This window comes from Typha angustifolia, chromosome 14 (genome assembly GCF_048772165.1).
Source record: "Typha angustifolia cultivar Huaian chromosome 14, ASM4877216v1, whole genome shotgun sequence".
NCBI lineage: Eukaryota > Viridiplantae > Streptophyta > Magnoliopsida > Poales > Typhaceae > Typha > Typha angustifolia.
This window is the reverse complement of record NC_133252.1, coordinates 10,492,985-10,515,218: the sequence shown is the minus strand read 5'-3', so window position 1 is coordinate 10,515,218 and position 22,234 is coordinate 10,492,985. Positions and strand designations below refer to the sequence as shown.

Here is a 22,234-nt window from a genome sequence, read left to right as displayed (position 1 = left end):
TACTCAGCCCACTGTCTCTGAAAAGAAGTCCATGGTCTTTGTATAATTATTTTTATTATTAAATATTAAATCTCGTACAGGACAGTGGAGTTAAGGTCTTTCTTTTTGTGTGTGTGTGTGTGTGTGTGGAATTTTTAGGTCTTTCTCTCCCACCACCCACACCTACTCCTTACATGCAACAGAGAGAGAGAGAGAGAGAGAGAGTTTCTAGGCATCTTCTTCTAACACAGTAGATTGAGTCCTTTATAAACACCATTGAGTGCTCACAACTCCAATACCAATCACCGAGGACTCACAGGGAGAGAGAGAGAGAGAGAGAGAGAGAGAGAGAGAGAGAGAGAGAGAGAGAGAGAGAGAGAGAGAGAGAGAGAGAGAGAGAGAGAGAGAGAGAGAGAGAGAGAGATGGTGGTGAAGATATATGGGCATCCCACGTACACGTCGACAGCACGCGTGCTAGTGTGCTTGGAGGAAGTTGGGGCTGAGTACGAGGTCGTAACGGTCGACTTGACCAAGGGTGAACATAAGACCCCCGCTTATCTCGCCCGAAACGTAACGACTTAATTAAATTCCCCCCCTATCCCTCTCTCTCTTCCTTCTCTGCTTGCAATTTAATTACATTTAATTTCTTTTATAGTTGATACATATTTTATTATAATTAACTAATCTTTAATCAAATCTCATATTTGTTACTATTTTTTACTATTTAAGAATATATGCAGAAATCACCATACTGCTAGATCTATAAGATAAATTTAATAAACTAAAAATATTTTAGTTATTTAATAAATAAAATATCTCGGCTTAATAAAATATTTTTATCGTGTTAATTCAAATTTAACTTAAGATATTTGTACGGTGCAAATTATAATTTAAAAAAAAAAACTTAGTGTTATATATAAATTTTCTCTTCTTTTTTTATTTTATTTTGTTCCCCCTGGCTCTCACGGTACTTTTTATAGAATTCACCCTGTCTAATTTATCTGTGCAGCCATTCGGTGTGATTCCGGCTCTCGAGGATGGCGAGTTCAAGCTCTTTGGTGAGCTATATCTTATCTAATTTATAAATATAGATACAATTTAACTTAATTTATAGATGTCTTCTTTTAATTCCTTTCCCTTTGATGCTTGTTATATTACACTTAATAAATAGAGGGCTCTATTTATAAATAATAATAATATTATTACGTTTTTTTAATGTAATTAATTAATTAATTAATTATGCATCAGAATCACGGGCAATTTCAAAATACATCCTTCGCAAGTACAAGGGATCAGGGTCGGATCTTCTCCAGGAAGGGAAGATAGAGGAGTCGTCCATGGTTGACCTCGGCGTAGAGATAGAGGCTCACCACTACAACCCGGCCATCTCCCCCATCGTCTACCAATGCCTCGTCGTCCCGGCCCGCGGCGGGACGCCGGACCAGAAGATCATCGACGCGAGCGTGGAGGCCGCCAGCAAGGTGCTCGACGTGTACGAGGCCCGGCTCTCCACGTCCAAGTACTTGGCCGGAGACTCCTTCACCTTCGCCGACCTCAGCCATTTCCCGTACACCCACTACCTCATGGCGGGCACTCCTTACGCCTCGCTCATCACCTCGCGCCCGCACGTCAAGGCCTGGTGGGAGGACATGGCGGCGCGGCCGGCCTTCGTGAAGGTGGCGGCTGCTATGCGCGCGTGAGACTAGTTTGGTGATGGTGGTGGTGGTGGTGATGGTGAGTACGTAGTAGAAATTGAAATAAATTAATCACCACTCTAAGTGCTCCGGTATTTTTCCAGTTTGATCCATCATCTTCTTCTTCCATTTGCTAAAAGAGCTGCAAGCAGCAGCTGACTATGTTTATGGGGTTTTAAAGTCCCAAAGAATAAAAAAATAAATAGGGAATTACACTTTACCCCCCTGTGGTGGTGTAGTTTGATCCCATTGCATAAAATCTCCTTGGACTTTCTTGTGATATGGACTAAAGTGTAACCGATTATTTAACTGAAAAAATAAAATAATAATTTCATTTTTATTTTTTAAGTTGCAGTGAATAGTATTTTCTTTCTGACGGGAGGAATATTTTCATTACATAAATATAGTCTTTTGGTAGGAGAAAAATAATTAGCACCGTCAAATATGATAGAAAAATAATGATTATGCATTAGTTTAGATTATAAGGGGGGTTAAATGTTTAAGTTTAAAAAACACAAGAAGCCATGTATGGGTACAGTACAATAATTAAAAAAAAAAGGGTAAAAAAAGCAGGTGTGGGTATTATGATCCTCAAGCAAAGGAATGATTTTAAAGTGAGTAGCAATGTTGGCCAGAGGTTCCTTGGAACTAGATGTGATTGTGGCTCTTGTGCTTGAGGCTCAATTTGTTTAGAGCTTCACTATAATTTTTAATTATTTGATTTTTAGAAAATTTTTAATTATGTATATTAAGCTCAGCTTAATAAGTTCATTGAGCCGTCGAGTCGAGTTTGAACTTTATTGAGTTGGAAATAGGCCGAGCTTAGCTTTTCTAACTTGAATTAAGTTTGAATCAAGATAAGCCCGGCTAGCTCAAGCTCGGCTTATTTACACCCTTTTTATGGTTGGTAGCTTCCTAAAAAAAAATAATTTAAGTTGGTGTAGCCAATTTTAATTGGAGTCGTTTCAGTCTGAAAAAAAAAATGTTGTTGGATTCTTATTAGAATATGCTTGCTTATGTTCGAAAGAGATGGTTTTTAAAGATTATTTTTCAGTGCTTTTATTTTTTTAAAAAAAAATCTAAGCATTTGAAATCTTATTGGAATCCAAGAGCAAAGTCATCAAATGGATTTAGAGATGGAGTATGTTCTGTTCAAACGAATTTATCTATAGTTTGAACAAATCTTTTTAATAGTGAAAGTCTTTTTAAATATGTTTTTATTTTTTTGCTAAGAGAGTTTTCTAAAGTTGAAAGTTGGTTGGAACAAGATATGATTAAAATACTCATTAGTTAGGACTAAATTTGTCTTATTCAAACGAATTGCAAAAGATCATTCCTTTTTCAATCCGAGGTGTGTCAAGATTAGGACTTTTTGAGCCTATATCATTTTGGGCTTATTATAAGTATTTTCTAATCGTTATTCACTTGGTGTTCTTCGTTGATAGATTTTAGAGATAGAAATTGATTTCAATAATTTGTATGCATGCAATCAATGCTCCGATTATAAAGAACATAAACTCAAATTTGATGTAGCATTCTACTTCATGAGTTCATGGTAGAAGAGAAGTAAATTTGGGAAGAGGGGAGAGGGATTTAATAGAACATAAGACGAGTACACAAAACTAATCAATGCCTGAAGAGTGGCGGCGATTTATTTCGCAATCCAGGATTCACCACCACCGAGCCAAGCAGCCAGCCAGCCCCTCCACTCATCTCAGCCGCTCATAATGGCCGCCACCTTCGCCACCGCCGGCCTCGCCGTCATGTCCTCCCACCAGGCCTTCACGTGCGGGCGCGAGGTGATGAGCGACGCGTACGGCGTCCCCATGAGGTAGAAGGTGTAGGAGAAGTGGGTGAGGTCGGCGAAGCTGAAGAAGTCTCCGGCCAAGTACTTGTGCTTGGACAGGCCTGCCTCGTAGACGTCGAGGACCTTGCCGAGGGCCTCCACGTTAGTATCGATGATCTTCTGGTCCGGCGTGCGGCCGAGCATGGGGGCGAAGCGTAACTGGAAGATGATGGCAGAGATAAGCGGGTTGTAGTGGTGGATCTCTACCTCTACCCCGAGGTCGACCATGGCGGACTCCTCGATCTTGCCTTCCCTGAGGAGGTCCGGGCCGGAGCCCTTGTACTTGCGGAGGATATATTTTGAAATTGCCCGAGATTCTGATACACAATATTAAAAAAAAAAAATCATCATCAGAATCAGATATCTCCGATAAAACCCCCCCAAAATCGAACCCTAATGTAAAAAAGAAAAAACCCAAATTAAAGTAGAAAATTAAATCTCACCGAAGAGCTTGACATCGCCGTCCTCAATGGCCGGAATCTGACCGAAGGGCTGCAACAAAGGAACAATAGTAATTTAGGACGAACTCAAGCAATTAATATATCGACCAAAAGATATAGGGAATTACGTTTCGGGCGAGGTGAGCAGGGCCCTTATGCTCACCGGTGGCCATGTTGATCGGCACCACCTCGTACGTCGCTCCCATTTCCTCCAAGCACGTCAGCACACGTGCTGTGCATGTGGATTTGGGAAACCCGTATACCTTCAACACCATTCTGAGATCTCTCTCTTTCTCTCTCTCTCTCTCTTTCTCTCTCAGTTTTCCTTGTGTGTGATATGGAGTCGTAGCACTCCTTAACGGTATTTATAGAAGAACAAGAGGCCTCAAGTTCGAGTTTTTGATCAAAATAGACTTATTTTCTAAATTTTTTATTAAATAGATAATCTTAACAAAATTGCTGAATTGATCAACGTTTTCAAAAACGTTTATCAGCTTAGCATTCTTATCGCCAGATAATTTTTTTCCTAAATTACTGAAAGACTAAATTAAAGAAATTCATATACATAAAACGCTGAATGCATCAGTATTCTTATCAAGAGAGAAAACGCTGATCAATTTAACGTTTTTATTAGCGCTACAATAAATTAGATTCTATTTGATAAATAAATAAAATAATATATTCCCATAAAAAAAAGTCTTTAAACATGATTAGTTTAGTCAAAAACTCCTCTAAAATTCTATAGATAGAAAAAATATGCCTGGAATGAGGGATCTCTCTCGCCCTCTCTTTCTCTCATAGTTGACGAAGTCTCCATTCTAATCTTCTAGAAAGTAGTTATTGTTAAAACTAACATTTCATAAATAGGAGAAATAGTAAGGTTTTAATTGGATATTTTGCAAAGGTTAAGACTTGCTTTTATGGAAAATAATAATAATAACAACATAAGTTTGGACTTTTTTGTAAAAAAAATCGCTAATACATAATATTCGCTCTCTCTCTCTCTCTCACATCATCCTTTGACTTCTCCTAACGTTATTTATTAAAAAGCAGGGCTCAAGTCGGCCTACAATTTTGACGTGATGTTACGCGAGAAAGAAATATCGACAACAAATACTAAATTCTTTCTTTTATTATTATCTTCGATCATTAGGAAATATTTAGACGAGATTAACCATAATTCATATTGTTAATTGCTATTAATTATCCAAAAGTAAAATATAAACGAGAAAAAATTAAGCTTGGATGACTAGTTCAATGGATGCTATCATCAAATACCAGTAAAGAAAATTCGATTCCTTGTTCCTCGGTCTGCCATAGTTTAGTCTTGTTATTGGATTCTTCTTGGTGTAAATGCTCAACCATTTCAATATTAAATATATCATACACTTTGTCAACCACATCGCCCTCGTTGAGAGCTACTTATATGTATACTTACCAATATGAAATGTATGTGTGGCTAATAAAAATATACGTACGTGGCATCAAACAGAAGTTTTCACATTAAACACGTGGTAAAAAAATAGACTCATATCGGCTCAAATCATATAATATAGTGCTTTATTAAATTATTTAGTAAATACCAACTTCTCAATATAATGTAGGAATTGAGACTGTGATATCTAGGCATGCAAAGTCTTATATAATGTGGAAATGTATTTGGGTCTTCCATTAGTTAGATTATTTTGACAAGTTTTAATAAAAAAACCCTCAAAAGAAGGCAGAAAGAGTCTCTATCTCTCAATGCTGACAAAGAGATATGAAAGCTTAATGTATACTAACAATAGTGAATGGCAAAGCTTGACTAGTGATCTCCCACTGCCTATGAGTTCACACTTGTTTAGACATAACGTTGCACACCAACTGCTGTGACAGTCCAGTCTAATATTGAAATTGGAGTAAATTTCAACTAAGAAGAATCCAGCAACTAAGACTAAATCATGGTGGATTGAGGAACACGGCGTCGAATGCAATAACTCATACCTATTAAGCTTGACTTGATTTCCTTTTCACTTTCTCAGTTTTAAATAGTTTTTTTTTTCCCCCTTTTGGGTTGTTGTAAGAGTAAGAGAGTGGTTTAAAAAATATATAATTTGATAAGATAAGATGTTATTTTTTAATCGTTAAGTACTTGGCCGGAGACTTCTTCAGCTTCGCCGACAGCACCCACTTCTCCCACACCTTCTACCTCATGGCGGCGCCTTACGCCTCGCTCGTCACCTCGCGCCGGCACGTGAAGGCCTGGTGGGAGGACATGACGGCTAGGCCGGACGTGGCGAAGGTGGCGGCCACCATGAGCGGCTAAGATTAAGGCATTGATTAGTTTTGTGTACTTGTCTTACGTTTTATTGGATATTTGGATCCCTCTCCCTCTTCCCAAATTAACTTCTCTTCCACCGTGAGGTTATGAATAAATGAATTAATGCTCTATGAATTTTTCTTTTCTCTTTATAGAAGGTAATCCAATTATCTTTTATAAGCTTGATACATACAAAAAAAGAAAAAGAAAAAAGATTTTGAAGAGATAAGCATGGAGCCCTAATGGCTCACGAGATCTAGATAACGAACTTTCAACACATTCAATCATAGTAGACAAGTTAACTTAAGTTTTTTTTTTTTAAGATTTCGAGTAGATTTTGAAGCGGTATAGGCGTATGGCTATAAAGAGAGAGGTAGATAGTAAGTGGTAGTAGAGGAGTGATAGATTGAGAGAAGGTGACGGAGCAAGCTTATAGGAGAAGGTGGAGTCGATGGAGTGTAGTCACCGACAAGCGGCGGCATTGGGTGATGGGTACAATGAGAGAAAGAGAAGGGAAGAAGATAGAAGAGGGAGTGAGGGAGAAAGGGGGACCATGAAGTAGATGGCTATAGTTGTAGTGACCTCGTATGTAGCGACTATGATCTTGACAACCATAAATGTGATGGCCTCGATGATAACAACCTCGGTCTAGCAAAACAAGGAGGGGAGGGAGAAAGAAGAAAAAACTGAGGTGAAAGAAAAACAAAAGGGTGGAAGGAGCAAGACAATGTAAAAAAAGAGAAAGAACGAGGGAGGGGAGAGGAAGGGAAAAAAAAAACCCCTTAATCTTCTTCTTCCAGAAGAAGCTAGGAGGAGGAGAAAGGGAGAAGAACGTCGTCGACGACAAGTGTCAACAGAGAAAGTGATCGGTGAAAGAGAGAAAGGAAAATCCAACCCTAGTAGACTGCTCTAGTAGGGTAGGCGCATTTAATGCTCTATGAATTTGAGTTTATGTTCTTTCTAAGAGCAATGATCAAATACATACAATTATTTAACTACATTTCTATCTCTAAAATCTATCAACCGATAAAATTGTTATTTTAAATATATTACTTAACCAATTAATTATTTCAGTCGAAAACTTCAATGGTTTAAAAGTCTATGTATCACAATTTTTTTTAAAACAATGTATAAAAAAATAATAGTTTAATAATCTAAGTGTAATTAACTAATTAATAGACGTAAGTGAATAAGCATGAGGGGTCCATGTGTGCGAAGCTCTCTTTCTTTTCTTTTTGTGGAATAGAATACCTATCCCTCTTCGCAGGAGTGTGTTTGATTATTAGAAAGTAAAATTAAATAAAATAATAATTTTATTTTAATAAAGTAGACCTACATTCATTCAATCAGATGTTACTACTTAATAGCGATGCTCTCTTCAACAACGAGGATGATGACTATGGTTTTTGATATGATGAGTCTCTTCTTGGTTGGAGTGCTTCTTTCGTAACGTAGAGGTAATTTGTTATCAATCGATTTGATGAAGATCTAATGGTTAAGATCCGTAAGGATATAATATGAATGTAAAAAATTTAAACGATATTACCGGTTCAATAGATAATTATTATTTTTTTAAATATGTTACCTTGGACACTATTTTTTTGATAATAATATTAACTTAATAATTTATATATATATATATTTAATTAAGAGTAATGTATACACGTCAGAATAAGAGTATTGATATCTTTTTATAATTAGCTTAAAAGTTTATTTAAATTTTATCTATTTGATTATTTTTTATTATTTACATATATCTCTAGTTAGTTTAAGATTGATTTAAATTAAAATTAATAACCGATAGAGATAGAGAATTATATTTAAAGTGGGGCCTATATCCAAAAAATCAAATTTATATAAATAAGACATAATCATACTTATCACAATCATATCTAAGAGAGAAAAATCTTAACACAAGAAAATAAAGTTTAATTCAGAAGTCAAGCAAACGTAATCAAATTTTATTAACTAATATATTATTATTTTTACATAATATAGTTTTGGAATATATAAAAATTGACTATTATAGCAGTTAAATTAGGTTTATAAATTTTATAAAAGTATTGAAGTATTTGCCAATATTCTGCTGCTATCATTTGGGCTGCATACCATCTGTATGACGTTATGACCATCAAAAGGTACAGCAATAGGACTAACGTGGCTTCTTTATTCTGTAGCTCAGCGCTACCCCTCTCAGTCTTTGAGGTCCTCCTCCTCCTCTCTCTCTCGATATATAATTCTTCCAATTCCTCGAGGTGGGAGATGAGGATCGTGGGATTGACTGGTGGGATCGCCTCCGGCAAGAGCACCGTCTCCAATCTCTTCAGATCTAACGGCCTTCCCATCGTCGACGCCGACCTCGTGGCACGCGTAAAAAGCCCTTACCCTAATCCTCTCTCTCTCTCTCCCCTGATGGTTCTTATGAGTAATTTACTGCCTTGATTTGATATTATGCTTCTTATGTTGTGCGCGTACCTTGTTTGTTATAATTCCTAGCTCAAAAAATTATATGCGAAAAGGAGCTAAGACATTGGCAAAACAGGATAACAAAGAATATCAACTAATTACTCGTATTGGATTGACTAAATTTTAGAAAGTTTGAATGAAAGAATGCAAACAGGTTGGAGAATAAGTTGAACAGCTTACTTTATTAGAGTGAATGGAGAACAATGTTGCATTTGGGTAGACTTCTCTTATTTCGCATAGAAGGGAATATGTCTAATGATCGAATTGTTTCATCAGGCTACCTGCTTCATTTATGTCAATGTCGGAACCTAATTTGGGTTCCATAGTATAAATTCAGGCATACTTCTATTTTATATTTTCTAGTTTCTCTTTTCCAGTATCAACTCTACCTCTGTTTATGTCATTTATTTGAAAAATGATCTTGTAAATCCATCATATTGACATATTCTGTTCAATATCTAGATTTTCTTGACCCTCACATCAATTATAGATCAATTACACGTCACTTCTCTTTTACATGCTTCTCCAAGATAATCTTTGATCAATTATCTAATTGCTAGAACCCTTCCAAAATAATAAATAGATCTCAGCTAGGATTTTCTAATGTAATGGTATCTCTGGTCCTTTAGTTTGCAATGCTCAGAAAATTAGAATGTTTCTCTTTTCCAAAGATATACATAATATGTCTTTTAACCTTGAGCTATTAATTGCAGGATGTAGTGAGAAAAGGAAGTGGCGGTTGGAAGAAGGTTGTCGAAGCATTTGGGGATGATATTTTACAGGAAAATGGGGAAATTGATAGAGCTCACCTAGGCCAAATTGTTTTCTCTGACCCAGAAAAGCGTCAACTTCTGAACCGGTATGGCCTGACAATAATATTTCATTATCTAAAAATAGTTTGGCACCCAGCAACTTTTGGTTGGTATGAATCAAGTTATAAATCAATTTGTCTGGCAATAGTATCTAATAGTAGATACCTGCCAACTTTTGTATGGTATGAACATCATCGTGACACTAATCATTTCTGAATGCCAAGGATTCTATTTCTACGGCTGGGTAGGCAGCATTAAAATTCAGATGCTGCTTTTGTTGGTCGAAATGATAATGTCTTGAAATTTTGTGCTTAGTTCTCCATTAGGTACAGATGTAATTGTTACAATAGATTTTTCTTTGGTTACTAAGTCACAATCATCATCGAGTGCTCAATAAGCTGGGTACATGGGATTATAATTCACACGTTACTTTCATTGGTGGAAATGATAATGTCTTGTCTTGCAATTTTGTGTTTTGTTCTCCATCAGGTACAGATTTAATCGTTAAAATAGATTTTTCTTTGGTTACTAAAATCATAATCTGGTATTTAATAAGCGAGAGACTTTTATACAAGATAAGAGGTAGTTTGGAAATTATACAGCTTGATGTGTGTCGATGCAAAACACTAGAAGTTCAAATTTTGAATGGCTTTGATTTATATTGATGGATCAAGACCTACAATTGCTAGATGCTTAAAAATTAAAATTTACTTTTTCCATAGTTCTTACAAGTCCCCCCGAATACCCTTAAGTTTAGACCAAAATAAGTCAGAAATGTATATGCCAGCATAGGCTTCACTTTGCCATGTGGACAGCTGGTTGATGCAGGCATGACTTTGGGCGAGCTTTTTTCCTATCTAGGCATCATGCCATGCTGACAAACTATTTACTCCACTAGGCATGGGTCAAAACTATGTAAGATTGTTGCATATATAAAGCCATGCTTCAGCAGTTGACTTGTGGTTTAGCTCATGGAACGTGTTGTTCTTGGAAGTATCCAATATTGCAGCAAATGATGCGCAATATTTCAGGATTACAAGCTGAATTCACTCAGAGAGGTTTGTGGACTAAATAATTAAGCTACACCCTGCACTTCGCATGCATTGAGCAAATTGTGGAGGCCTAGGTCTCTCTCGTCATGTCTTCTCATTTTCCGCTTTTGTTTGTTTAATCTTTCTTTGCCATTCTTTTCACTCTGTTTTCTTTACATCATGATGGAAATTCAATAAGTGTTGGGTGATAAACAGTTTCTAACTTTCTCTTCCCTTTCCTTTTTCTTGCAGTCTGTTAGCTCCATATATATCTTCAGGCATTTTCTGGGAGATACTAAAGCTATGGATCAAAGGATCTAAGGTTATCATTCTCGACATCCCATTGTTGTTTGAGGCTAAGATGGACCGGTGGACTGCACCCATTATCGTCGTCTGGGTTGATCCAGACACGCAGCTACAACGCCTCATGGCAAGAGATGGGATTTCTGAGGAGCAAGCTACAAATAGGATTAATGCTCAGACTTCACTAGACTGGAAGAGGTCAAAGGCAGATATAGTAATCGACAATTCAGGTACGATGGATGAAACAAAGTTACAGTTTGAAGAAGTCCTGAGCAAGGTTTCTCAGCCCTTGGCATGGAAGGAGTTTGCCTTCTCAAGAGACGGCCTCTTCTGGATTCTTGCATCAGTAACAGTTGGTGTACTGGCAGTGCAGAAAAATTTATCTTGTATGTAGGATTCACTTTATTCATCTGCCTTCCTTCTCACAAGACTCTAATTTAAAGAAATCTCGTGTAGCTTTTATGCATTAATTAGACCAGCATATTGTTAATTACTATTCATTGTTATCATACTGAACATCCAACCTCTGCAGTGCTAAAAAATCTCTGGGCTTTGTTCATGTCCAACCCAACAAAATTGGGTCAAAATCGACTTGATTCGATCCGAAAGCCTGTTGAACTGGCTCATGTCTATATATTTTATAGCGATGTAACAGACGTAAAGAAGTATTGGAAAGAGTATTCTACGATATAAAATTCTAATCTTTATTAGATAATATTGTCTTTTAATTTACATATTTTAGGTAAAAAAACTATTTATTGACTAAGATGGCAGAACATCCAAAGATTACAATCGAAACTTATGATGAGGTGTTGATAGTGGGCACTAATAAGATTTTAATAAAGCATGGACCTTGAATTGGACCATGCCAGGTTTTTCTAATTTGGCCGACTTAATGTCGGAATATTTGTTGCCGTGGCTGATTGTTGCTGAGACTAAGTCTCGAACTTAATTAGTTAATCTTAGATTTTAATTTAAAATTTTTAAAAATAAAAATTTAATTAGATATAAAAAAAATAAATAGATATTTAATTACTGAATTAGTTTAGGAATTACTGGATGAGTCCTAGAGTCAGACTATTTCAGTTAAAATGAAGTGAAACTTTACAAACCTAAATATTGGGTTTGAATTCACTAGCAACATCATTGTGTGTGTGCCAGTGTGTGGGGGCAGGTGTTCCCAGTCAGCTCCAAGGCTTTTCCTGTGTTCTTGATCCCACGGCTAAGAAATAATTCTCTCTCTCTCTCTTCCATCATTCCATGGCTGTGATTGAGGACGAACAGAGGAAGAAGCAGCAGCAGCAAGCGAGGAGGAGGAGGAGGAGGAGGAGGAGAGAAGAAGATTTGATAAAGAAGATGATGCCATCTCCTTCTAATCCTTGCTTGAGTTTGTCTTGCCGGATAGTGAAGTTCACCTCAGTCTTGAACCTGTTTGTTGAAATGCCTAGCTTAATTCTAGATGTCGTAGAATCTTGACTATAATTTCTTGTTCTTATTTTGGCAGCTTGCAAAGGGAATTCAGTTGCTCGTCTTCAGGTACTGTGTTGATTAAAGTTCGTCATTTGGCTATCATCGTTTCATGTTCATTTATCTGATCCTATATCTACATTCCACTACAATCATCGCTGTGTATTGTGAAATTAGCCGAAGTATAATATATCTTTGCAGTTATCTAGTGCATTTCTTCTATGATATCGTGTCTTAGGGAGTGTTAACAATTTATAGGCGCTAGATGTGAAAATTACCATGTATTAGTATTCTGGATCTTATCTGTAATTCGCTACAATTTGGGAAAGAAACCACTTCTTGCTTCTTAAGAATAGTTAAGAACTATTTGCAGATTAACTAAGTATCTCTTAATTTATGCATATCTTTTATTTGCTTCAGTGAGTTCAACTTTAATGGAATATGAGGTTCTAGTCAGTATTCTTGAAATAATTGGATTCATAAAAAGCTATTAGTTTCACTAGTTCTTTGTACTATTTTTTTTTTTTTTTGGTCTTGCTGTTTAATTTTGTTTATATTTACTTAGTAGGCCTGTGTTTTGCTATCATTATATTAGCGCATTGCTTAATTTTTCATATGTACAGCAGAGAGGGTGAGATATAAGATAGAGGATATATTAATATTTGAAGAAAACTTATTTGAAGGAATCCAATAAGAACCAAAAGAATTGCTTGAATGACCATGCAAATGCTTACCACTTTGTTAGTATCAGCTTCTATGTGTATTTTTCTTTAATTTGCTAGATATATATATGCAAATGCTCACCACTTGTATATTAAGCTACTAACTAAACTTCTTTGATTGCTAGTATCTACTTCTCCCTTCTCTTTCAGAGCTTGGACATCGGTTTCTCACAAGATTGAAAGCAATGACTTCAATAATTCTGGTGAAGGTAATGTCTAGACTCACTTCATGTTCTTTAGTATTGGAAGCAATGACTTCCTTTTCTCTCCATTTGCCTTTTTGTGTCTAACATCTATCAATCTGAATGGGTTAAGTTTCCAAGGTAATCACTGGGATAATATCAGACACTGTGGTTCTAGGAAATTCTTATAGGATGCAGGGATTCTGCATACTTATATATAAATAGGGTTATAGAGTTTTAGATTTTAGACAAGTACGAAGGCAGCCTATACTCATCCTTGAATTATGAACCTAAGCCCTGATGAATCTTTTTGGGCTTAAATTTGTCATACTTGGCTGTGGTTAGAAGGGGACAAAGTAGCTATTATTCCTAGAGTTGTTCTAAACAACTTACCCAATTGAGAGGAATTCATTAGGAGCATTTTTTAAAAGGGAAAGCTTGTCTGACAAATTTTATTCTTAAGACGGTTTATTTATTTGTGAGTGACATACATTTTGACCCAAGTTTCATACTTAGTTACAATAGTAAAATATTATCGCAAAGGGAAACAGCCTTGGCAGATTCATAAGTGCAAAAGAACTAAAGTTAGCCTGTGACTTTGTTGCAATCCAGTAGTTGAAGGTACACATCCTTATGAATCCCCAAAAGGCTAGAGAAGAACCCCCTAACCAACAAGGCAGAACCCTACAATAGAAAAATAAAAGGAAATAAAAAATAACAAACATGATCAAAGAACAAAAGGGGTAGAACACACTCGGCCACAACGAAGAGGAGTGAGGCTGTCACCGGCGGCTAGGGAGGTGAGGCGATTGAGGTCGAGCCTGGAGCATAGTAGTTGGATGCAAGGGTTGACAAAGGGGTTAAAATTGACCGAGGTTGAGTAAAGAGAAGAGTCAAACTCGACGGTGGTGAGGTAGATGTGGCAGTGGATGATAGCAGCAATGAATAGCACAACATAGAGAGAGGATGGAACAGAGTTGGAGGACAAGGAGAAGGGGATGAGAACGATGAGATAAAACCCTCTAGGAAAGGTGAAGAATCTAGAAGAGGAGGAAGAACTGCGATGAACCCTAGTAGAGCTAGGGCTGGCAAGGGAAAATAAACGACGAGCAAGCATAGTGGCTTACAAAAGCACAAATATATTTGGACAAAATAAAAAGCAAAAATATGCATTTATTGCTATATCTAGACTAAACGGTTCTATCGAAAAAATTGAAACTACTATTTTCCTCTAATTTATCTCCATTGATATTTCTAGGATCAAAGGAATAACCTGAGAATAATTTGTCTCTAGTTATTTCTATCTAAATATAGCCTTTGATATGATTGAAACTATTTCATAAGCTATAAAAGTTTATGTCTGAAGGGATCAATCTATGTTTGTAGTTAGATGTGTGTTAATACATTATGTGTATCTGGCGGTGCCCAAAAGTAAATAGGAGAGGGTCGTTAGATTAGAGTGAGAATTGTGCCCGGTACCTGATCTAGTTTTATTTTTTAAGATATAAAATCTAGTTAGAAAGGAAATTTGAAGACGCTCAATCAATTATTTATTTGCAAAAAGAATTCAGCATCAACCTTGATATATAAATCCCACAACCCCCAAAAGGAAGAGTAGAGCAAAAGAAAAAGAAAAAAGAATCCTTGACGTACTACACTTAACATGAACAACGTTTAAGATTAAGATTAAAAGATACTATGCTCGGAAATATAAAAGAAGAGCTAGGGTCGTTCAGATGAGTGAAAAATTAGAAAAGATTTAGCCGAATAATCTAATATATTTCTCACTTAGATGATGACAAGAAGAAACAACGACGTAAAATAAAAATATAAGCACCGTAACTTGACAGCAAAAGGTGACATACGGACGCGGATCCGACCCACCGGATTCCGAGACGACCGCCTTTAGTCAACCTTAGCCTTCTCTCTGTGTGGGTGCCACCCCCCGTAGCCAATCTCCTCCTCTCCCGTTCGTCCACGTGGCCTCCTGGGTCCAAAACCCGAGTGCTTTGTGTTGAGTTGGATCCAACCCCAATCCATCTCCAACTTTTGACGTCACTTCCTTCTCCTTCCAAGTTTTAATCACAAATCATTTGGAGCAGGAGTTGACAAAGAGAGGCTTCATTCCATGGTTACATCCAGTTGAGTCAAAAACCATTGGGGATTATGGTGATGGGTGAGTGGGAGGCATGCAACTAATAGAGTAGTCTTATTCATATATTAGTTGGAATAAACTATAGTTTGATATTAAGAAACTTAGTTCAAGATGTGTCTACTTGCTGTGGACAACAATATCTCTCAGCCATTCTCCAAAACGCGTCCCTACCATTACCAAGTAATTGAGTTCCTATTCTATTTTAACTATTGGAAATTTTGGAGTTATATTTAAGACAATAAATACATCCAATATATGTTTACTTTTCATTTCGCCACCTTTCATAATCTGTTATTAAGATTTATCATTAAATTTATATATATATATATATATGTAGATTGACGCATAGCGGTTATATATCATTTTCATCTGTTGGAAAGAAAATTAAAATGACAACGACATCGTAAAATTTTACTTCGCATGAAGCAAAACAAACAAATTGAATAATTATTGGAAGAGGTCAGAAGTTAGTAAATATTTTTGCACATATACCTACCATGGACTCAACTCCAAAGTGGGGTCAACTGTACATTTGTACATATGCCTTACATGCATGTATCTTCAATCTAAATTTCCAATAACAAGTAGGGGCAAGACCTAAACCGGCACCATTTCAGGGTCTCCCTTATCTGGTAGGTAGAGTTTAACATGGATCTAAAGCCTCATACAGTGTAGAACAAAAAGAAAATCTAATTATCTAATGTGGAGTACCTAAAGGGAGGTGGCCGATGGCTGACCCATTCCTGGATTATGTAGAAAGATGTAAATAATGGGGTAAGATATTTTGGAAGTTTGGACCTTATTTAAACTACTAAGACTCCAGTGCAAGTTGTTACACATGGTAGGCCATTCCTCACAATGTTGGACTTCCTTGAAATCTTAATCCAGTGGGAGAGCTGGTGTGCAAAACCTTGGGGGCGCCCCTGGATTGCCTCTTGCTCACCCGCTCTTCTTTTGGTCTGTGCCACCCACAAACTCTCCTTTCCAAATTCCATTCTATTTATATCTCCTCATCTTTGTCTCGTGTCCCAATGCAGTTCCCTTCCCTTCTGACTCTTGAATAGTTCCTGTCATTTAAGGTTAGAAGTTTATTCTTCTTCTTCTTCTTCTCTGTTATGATTGTTGTTTGGTTTTCCTTCATAGCTTCTTGGGTCTTATGCATTTCATGATATTTGGGTTCCAGGACAATTGAGATGGCATATAATGGAAACCTTGGCCCACTGGGCAATCCTGGGTCTGTGTTTGAGGACCCAGAAAGCAAGAATTCTAGCAAGAGGAGTACAAGGTTCAAGGACAAGGATGAGTACATGGAGATCACGCTGAATGTACGAGAAGACGGCGTCACAATCCAGAACAGCAGAGGTAAAGATCAAGAGATGGCGCTGCTCGCGAACTTGGACAGGCCGACGCCGTCGCTCAGCACGAGCCTGTCGTCGAAGCTGAAGCAGGTTGGGTCCGAGCTGCGGCGTATGACGTCGTCGAAGAAGCCCGAGGTGAGGCCTGCGCCGAGGCTAGACCGGACCATGACCGGTGCGGCACGAGCGCTGAAAGGCCTCCAATTTGTGACCCATAACATGGTCACGCAGGGCTGGACGGAAGTCGAGAAGCGGTTCGACAAGCTCGCCGTCGACGGATTCCTACTGAGATCAAGATTTGGGCAATGCATAGGTAAAGCAATCGCTCACGCCAAATATTACAATGAATTTAGCATTGTTATGAAATATTACATTGATGGTTTAATGATAATTTTTTTTTTTTTTTTGGTTACTGCAGGAATGCTGGGATCAGAGGAGTTTGCAGGGCAAGTGTTTGATTCATTAGCGCGGAGAAGGGGGATCACAGCAGCTGTGCTGACCAAGGATCAGCTCAAAGAGTTCTGGCAGCAGCTCTCGGATCCAGGATTCGATGCTCGCCTTCAGACATTTTTCGACATGTATGAGTCAATCAGAAGGAAATCAGAATTCATTCAGTTTAGATTAGTTGAATTGTATTTTGTGTTTTGATCAAACTGAGGTACAGTTGCAAATTCTTGACGTGCTTGGCACCAAATTTTGCAGGGTGGACAAGAATTTGGACGGCCAGATCACGGAAGAAGAGGTCAAGGAGGTGAGCTGAGGCTAGGCTAGCTGCAAACAACTTTAGCACCACTTTTTCTGATCAATTTAGACGTTCTAACAACTAACAGAGATGTAAAATTCTGTCACTTAGATCATCACCCTGAGTGCATCTGCAAACAAGTTGACCAAGATCTTGGATCGCGTTGATGAATACACTGCTCTGATCATGGAAGAATTAGACCCTGAACATCTAGGTTACATCGACGTAAGTAAAACTCCAAGCATGTACAAATAATATATATAGCAACCAACAAGCTGATGTTGTTTCTAATTATTCATGTACATGAATCTGTTATGCAGATCAAGAACCTGGAGATGCTCCTCCTGGAACCACAAGCCCCTGCAGCCAAATTGACCTCCAACACCTCCAACCTGAGCCAACTCATTAGCCAGAAGCTCGTCCCGACGAAGGACAGCAATCCAATCCGCCGCTGCTGCCGCCGGATCTCCTACTTCATGGAGGACAATTGGAAGCGCGTCTGGGTCATGGCTCTGTGGCTTGGCATCTGCGCCGGACTCTTCACTTGGAAGTTTATTGCCTACAAGCGCCATGTCATCTTTGAGGTTATGAGTTACTGCGTCTGCGTTGCAAAGGGTGGAGCAGAGACGACGAAGCTGAACATGGCCATCATTCTCCTTCCCATTTGCCGTAATACCATCACTTGGCTCAGGTCCAAGACCAGGCTCGGAGCCATTGTGCCTTTCAACGACAGTTTAAACTTCCATAAGGTATGTATGTTCTTGTTTCATTCGGCTAGTTGTCTTAACTATGTTTTATAAATTTAAATGAATCTCTAAGTCAAAAGTTTACATCATTCTCCTTCCTCTATACTATTTCTATGTATGTTCAGAGGACAATTAAATCAACTACTCTACCTTGCTTTGGACGACGGTACTTCTGTTTGCTTTAGAATTCTTACCTCGTTCACTTTAAAATAACGATAGTTTTATAATAGTACATATTCTTATTTATTATTTTTAAAATGAGGCTTTTATTTTAGAAATAATTATTTCTTCGTTTATTTATATTCTAAAATAAGGGTATAATAATTATATGTGATATAAAGTAAAAAAAAAAAGAGGAAAAAGATCTTATCTTTTACAAAATTACGATAAATACTCTTTTAATTTAATATAAATTAAATTGATGTGATAGATATCAAGGATAAATTAGTAATTGAGTTAGTGTATGATATAAAAAATAATTTTGATAAATAATATTTGTATTATAGAATATGACTAATATGATGTTTAGTTGTTATTCTGAAATAAGAAGTTGTATTTCAAATTAAGAAAAAAATTATCCTTAAAGTGAACGGAGGCTAATAAGGAATTAGTTTCTTTAAGTCTAAATTCTCTCTGGCTAGTAATAGGAAAAATAAAAGGCTTGGATGATGATGATGATGATAATGATGATAATCAGGTGATAGCTTGGGGCATCGCAGTGGGAGTTGCTCTCCACGTGGTACCTCACTTGACATGCGACTTCCCCCTATTGTTGCATGCGACTGACGAGGAGTATGAGCCACTTAAGCGCTTTTTCGGGGACAAGCGGCCACCAAACTATTGGTGGTTTGTGAAGGGTGTCGAGGGCGTGACTGGCTTGATCTTGCTTATCCTCATGATCATAGCCTACACCTTTGCTCAGCCTTACTTCCGGCGAAACAAGCTTGACCCTGCTAGCCCCTTCTACCGCTTCGCCGGCTTCAACACATTTTGGTATTCACACCACCTCTTTATCATAGTATACATCGCCTTTGTAGTCCACGGTGTATGCCTCTACATCAACCGAACATGGTACAAAAAGACGGTATGTACAAACTATATATGCAATTTGAAAATTTCAAATTCAAAGTAATATTTGAATCATGATATATATTGTATTAAAGATCATGTTATGTCATTTTTCAGACATGGATGTACCTTGCAATCCCTCTCACCTTGTACGTCGGTGAACGAGTTCTTCGTGCGTTCAGGTCTGGTTACAAGTCAGTCAGGATTTTAAAGGTATAAATATATATATGCATATATTTATAAACTTATTCACAATCATTTATATATGTTGGTTTATTATAATTTCGATAATAACTTTGTGGATTCTCTTTTCTTCTTCAATTGTAGGCTGTGCTGTATCCAGGAAATGTTTATGCCGTATATATGGATAGGCCTCATGGTTTCAAGTACAAGAGTGGCCAATACATGTTCGTAAATTGTCCCGAGATCTCCTTGTTTGAATGGTACGTATATACTGGCATTTTACTTAACTATAATCTATTGTTAGTGCTAGCTATTGGTCATGGATCAAAATTGAGCTAAATTTTGTTGTCAATGCTAATTTGCTATCTTTCTCAGGCATCCTTTCACCATCACTTCTGCCCCCGGAGAGAAAAACCTTAGCATGCACATCCGGACCAGAGGTGACTGGACCACCCAGCTCAGAGCCAACTTTATGGAGGTAATGTTGGCGACCATCAGAATCTAAGAAATAGTTTATATGTTTGATTATAAATATACATTCATTTAATTTTTTTTGGACTAACTCGATTATATATGATGGAAATGTGACAGGTCTGCATGCCTCCCATCTCGGCCCAACCCAGTAACTCACAGTCGGATATGATCATGACATCAAATGAGACTTCAAAGTACTCCTTGTTACCTCCTTCCAATTTAACGCGAAAGTATTTTTACGTTTAGCTGCTCGCTGATCGAGAGTATGTTATATGGATCAGGTTTCCGAAGCTCTTGATCGACGGGCCATACGGTGCTCCGGCGCAGGACTACTGGAAGTACGATGTCCTCCTCCTCATCGGCCTCGGGATCGGAGCCACCCCGCTGATCAGCATCGTCAAGGACGTGCTGGACAACACCCAGATGCAGAAGGAGGGGCTCATGAGTCCTGAGGACTTGAGGCGAAACGGGAAAGGAAAGAGGAAGACGTTCATGACTCAACGTGCCTACTTCTACTGGGTCACCCGGGAGGAGGGCTCGTTCGAATGGTTTCGGAACGTGATGACGGAGGTGGAGGAGAAGGACAAGGAGCAGGTGATCGAGCTCCACAACCATTGCACCAGCGTCTACGCGGAAGGCGACGCTCGGTCCGCGCTGATCATCATGCTCCAGTCCCTTAATCAAGCTAAACACGGCGTCGATATAGTGACCGGAACGCGCGTTAAGACGCACTTTGCCAGGCCCAACTGGCGCAACGTCTTCAAGCATGTCGCCGTCCATCATGAAAACCAGCGCGTCGGTGAGTTCCACATCATGATTCTTAAAAAGATAACAAAGATATATACTTGTTCATAAGAAATCTAGTAGCTATAAGGGAAAAAAAACAAAGACTTGGCACTTGGGATTTGGAGCAGTTGTGGATTTGATTCACTAATTCGTTGTTGTTGGTTTTTTTTATTGATGTCAGGAGTTTTCTACTGTGGTGATCAGACCCTGGTACCGGAACTGAGGCGGCTAGCTTCAGATTTCTCGCACAAGACTAATACAAAGTTTGTTTTCCACAAGGAGAATTTCTAATCTTATTGTGAATATATAAGATTCTTTTTTTTTTATTTTTTATTTTATTTTTGGAGGGTTTTGAGTTACAGGGATATGTTTTAATTTCCAAAAAGGATGATTGTTTTGATTGTAATAATTGTGGAGATGTACAAGAATAATGTTAGCGATCATTATAAGGATTTCTATGCTCGTTCAATTTCATTCATTTCCCTTGATCAACATCCTCTCATCAACAAAAGCACATATATTCTGCTCCTATCTTAATCTTTATTATGTGCTCTGCGTCGGCCCTACTCTTTCTTGCTAGCTCGTGTGGATAGAAGAGGAAAGAGACTCTTCTCCCTCTCCTTTTCAATTGTTCCCACTATATCTCACCTCCACATCCCTTTCTCCGTGTTGCTCAATTGCGTTAGCTCCAGCATCCTCGACAGCTGATGTTGTTTCCTTCTCCGCCATCTTTGCAGGTTGTTAATGGACTCCACACTAATCTACACCTCATCACAAACAAGGTCACTCCTCTCCCTCGCAGTGTTCATGCCCTTTAATCCTTTGCCTTTGATTGAATCTTCTCTGATTGGAGGAGACGAGCCCTTTCAAGTGCATCTTTGAGGCATTGGGCTCTATCTATCTAGCCAAGGTCGGACTTCTGCTTCGGACTCTGGTATTAGGGATTGGTTTTTAACTTAGGAATCTAGGCATGGAGCTAAAAGATTGAAGACTGTCGTTAATTTTGTTAAACTTAACTGAATAATCTTATAATAATTAAAATATCTTATCATGTTTATTATTTATTAGATAAGATATATAAGTCTTTCAAATAATATCGCTAAATAATTAAAATAGTTACGACGCTTAATTAAAATTGGATAGAGCAACTAACTGTGTCACCTTACATAGATTTTGATTTCAAATTTTTTTAAAATATAATTTTAAGCATAAAGATAGAATGCTAAAATATATTTAACTATTATTTGTTTCTTTCCTGTGTAATGTTACTCCAGGGTTTGATCCTGTAGCTGAAAATTAGACCCTTGAAGCTACTCACTCATAGAAATATACAATTTTATATTCTATTGCCAAATACTAAATATCCAGAGTTATTTGTGCAACATTCCAACAAAATCTTGAGAAGAGTTTCTCTGCTTCAATGGGCATTCCTTGCCTAGAAACTAAGTAAAATTCATGAATTAATTTGTAAATTTTGAATATCT

General features: G+C 37.7%; 4 protein-coding genes across 8 annotated transcripts; 3 read left to right on the top strand and 1 right to left on the bottom strand.

Moving 5' to 3' along the window:
- The first annotated feature begins 331 nt into the window (after positions 1-331).
- LOC140776257 (probable glutathione S-transferase GSTF1) lies at positions 332-2,013 on the top strand. Its single transcript, XM_073119900.1, has 3 exons — positions 332-549; positions 989-1,037; positions 1,228-2,013. The coding sequence occupies exons 1-3, from the start codon at positions 403-405 to the stop codon at positions 1,677-1,679; spliced, it is 648 nt and encodes a 215-aa protein (XP_072976001.1). The 5' UTR covers positions 332-402; the 3' UTR covers positions 1,680-2,013.
- A 1,161-nt stretch (positions 2,014-3,174) lies between these two features.
- Positions 3,175-4,304, bottom strand: LOC140775843 (probable glutathione S-transferase GSTF1). The gene is made up of 3 exons (XM_073119302.1): positions 4,088-4,304; positions 3,963-4,011; positions 3,175-3,836 (listed from the first exon to the last, which is right to left on the bottom strand). Exons 1-3 carry the CDS (start codon positions 4,232-4,234, stop codon positions 3,388-3,390), a joined length of 645 nt encoding a protein of 214 aa, XP_072975403.1. The 5' UTR covers positions 4,235-4,304; the 3' UTR covers positions 3,175-3,387.
- A 4,094-nt stretch (positions 4,305-8,398) lies between these two features.
- LOC140776051 (dephospho-CoA kinase) lies at positions 8,399-11,339 on the top strand. Its single transcript, XM_073119605.1, has 3 exons — positions 8,399-8,628; positions 9,438-9,583; positions 10,820-11,339. Exons 1-3 carry the CDS (start codon positions 8,521-8,523, stop codon positions 11,262-11,264), a joined length of 699 nt encoding a protein of 232 aa, XP_072975706.1. The 5' UTR covers positions 8,399-8,520; the 3' UTR covers positions 11,265-11,339.
- A 643-nt stretch (positions 11,340-11,982) lies between these two features.
- On the top strand, positions 11,983-21,217 carry LOC140776050 (respiratory burst oxidase homolog protein B-like). Of its 5 annotated transcripts, none has more exons than XM_073119602.1 (16): positions 11,984-12,274; positions 12,375-12,406; positions 13,185-13,268; positions 16,434-16,475; positions 16,580-17,064; positions 17,170-17,329; positions 17,454-17,502; positions 17,605-17,718; positions 17,814-18,242; positions 18,937-19,323; positions 19,425-19,520; positions 19,635-19,750; positions 19,866-19,968; positions 20,082-20,158; positions 20,246-20,763; positions 20,932-21,217. In XM_073119602.1, exons 5-16 carry the CDS (start codon positions 16,590-16,592, stop codon positions 21,039-21,041), a joined length of 2,634 nt encoding a protein of 877 aa, XP_072975703.1. In that variant the 5' UTR covers positions 11,984-12,274; positions 12,375-12,406; positions 13,185-13,268; positions 16,434-16,475; positions 16,580-16,589; the 3' UTR covers positions 21,042-21,217. The 5 variants fall into 5 exon arrangements, with proteins under 5 accessions (XP_072975705.1, XP_072975700.1, XP_072975703.1 ...); XM_073119601.1 differs by having other exon boundaries at positions 11,984-12,279; XM_073119604.1 differs by lacking the exon at positions 16,434-16,475 and having other exon boundaries at positions 11,983-12,279.
- The last annotated feature ends 1,017 nt before the right edge of the window (positions 21,218-22,234 follow it).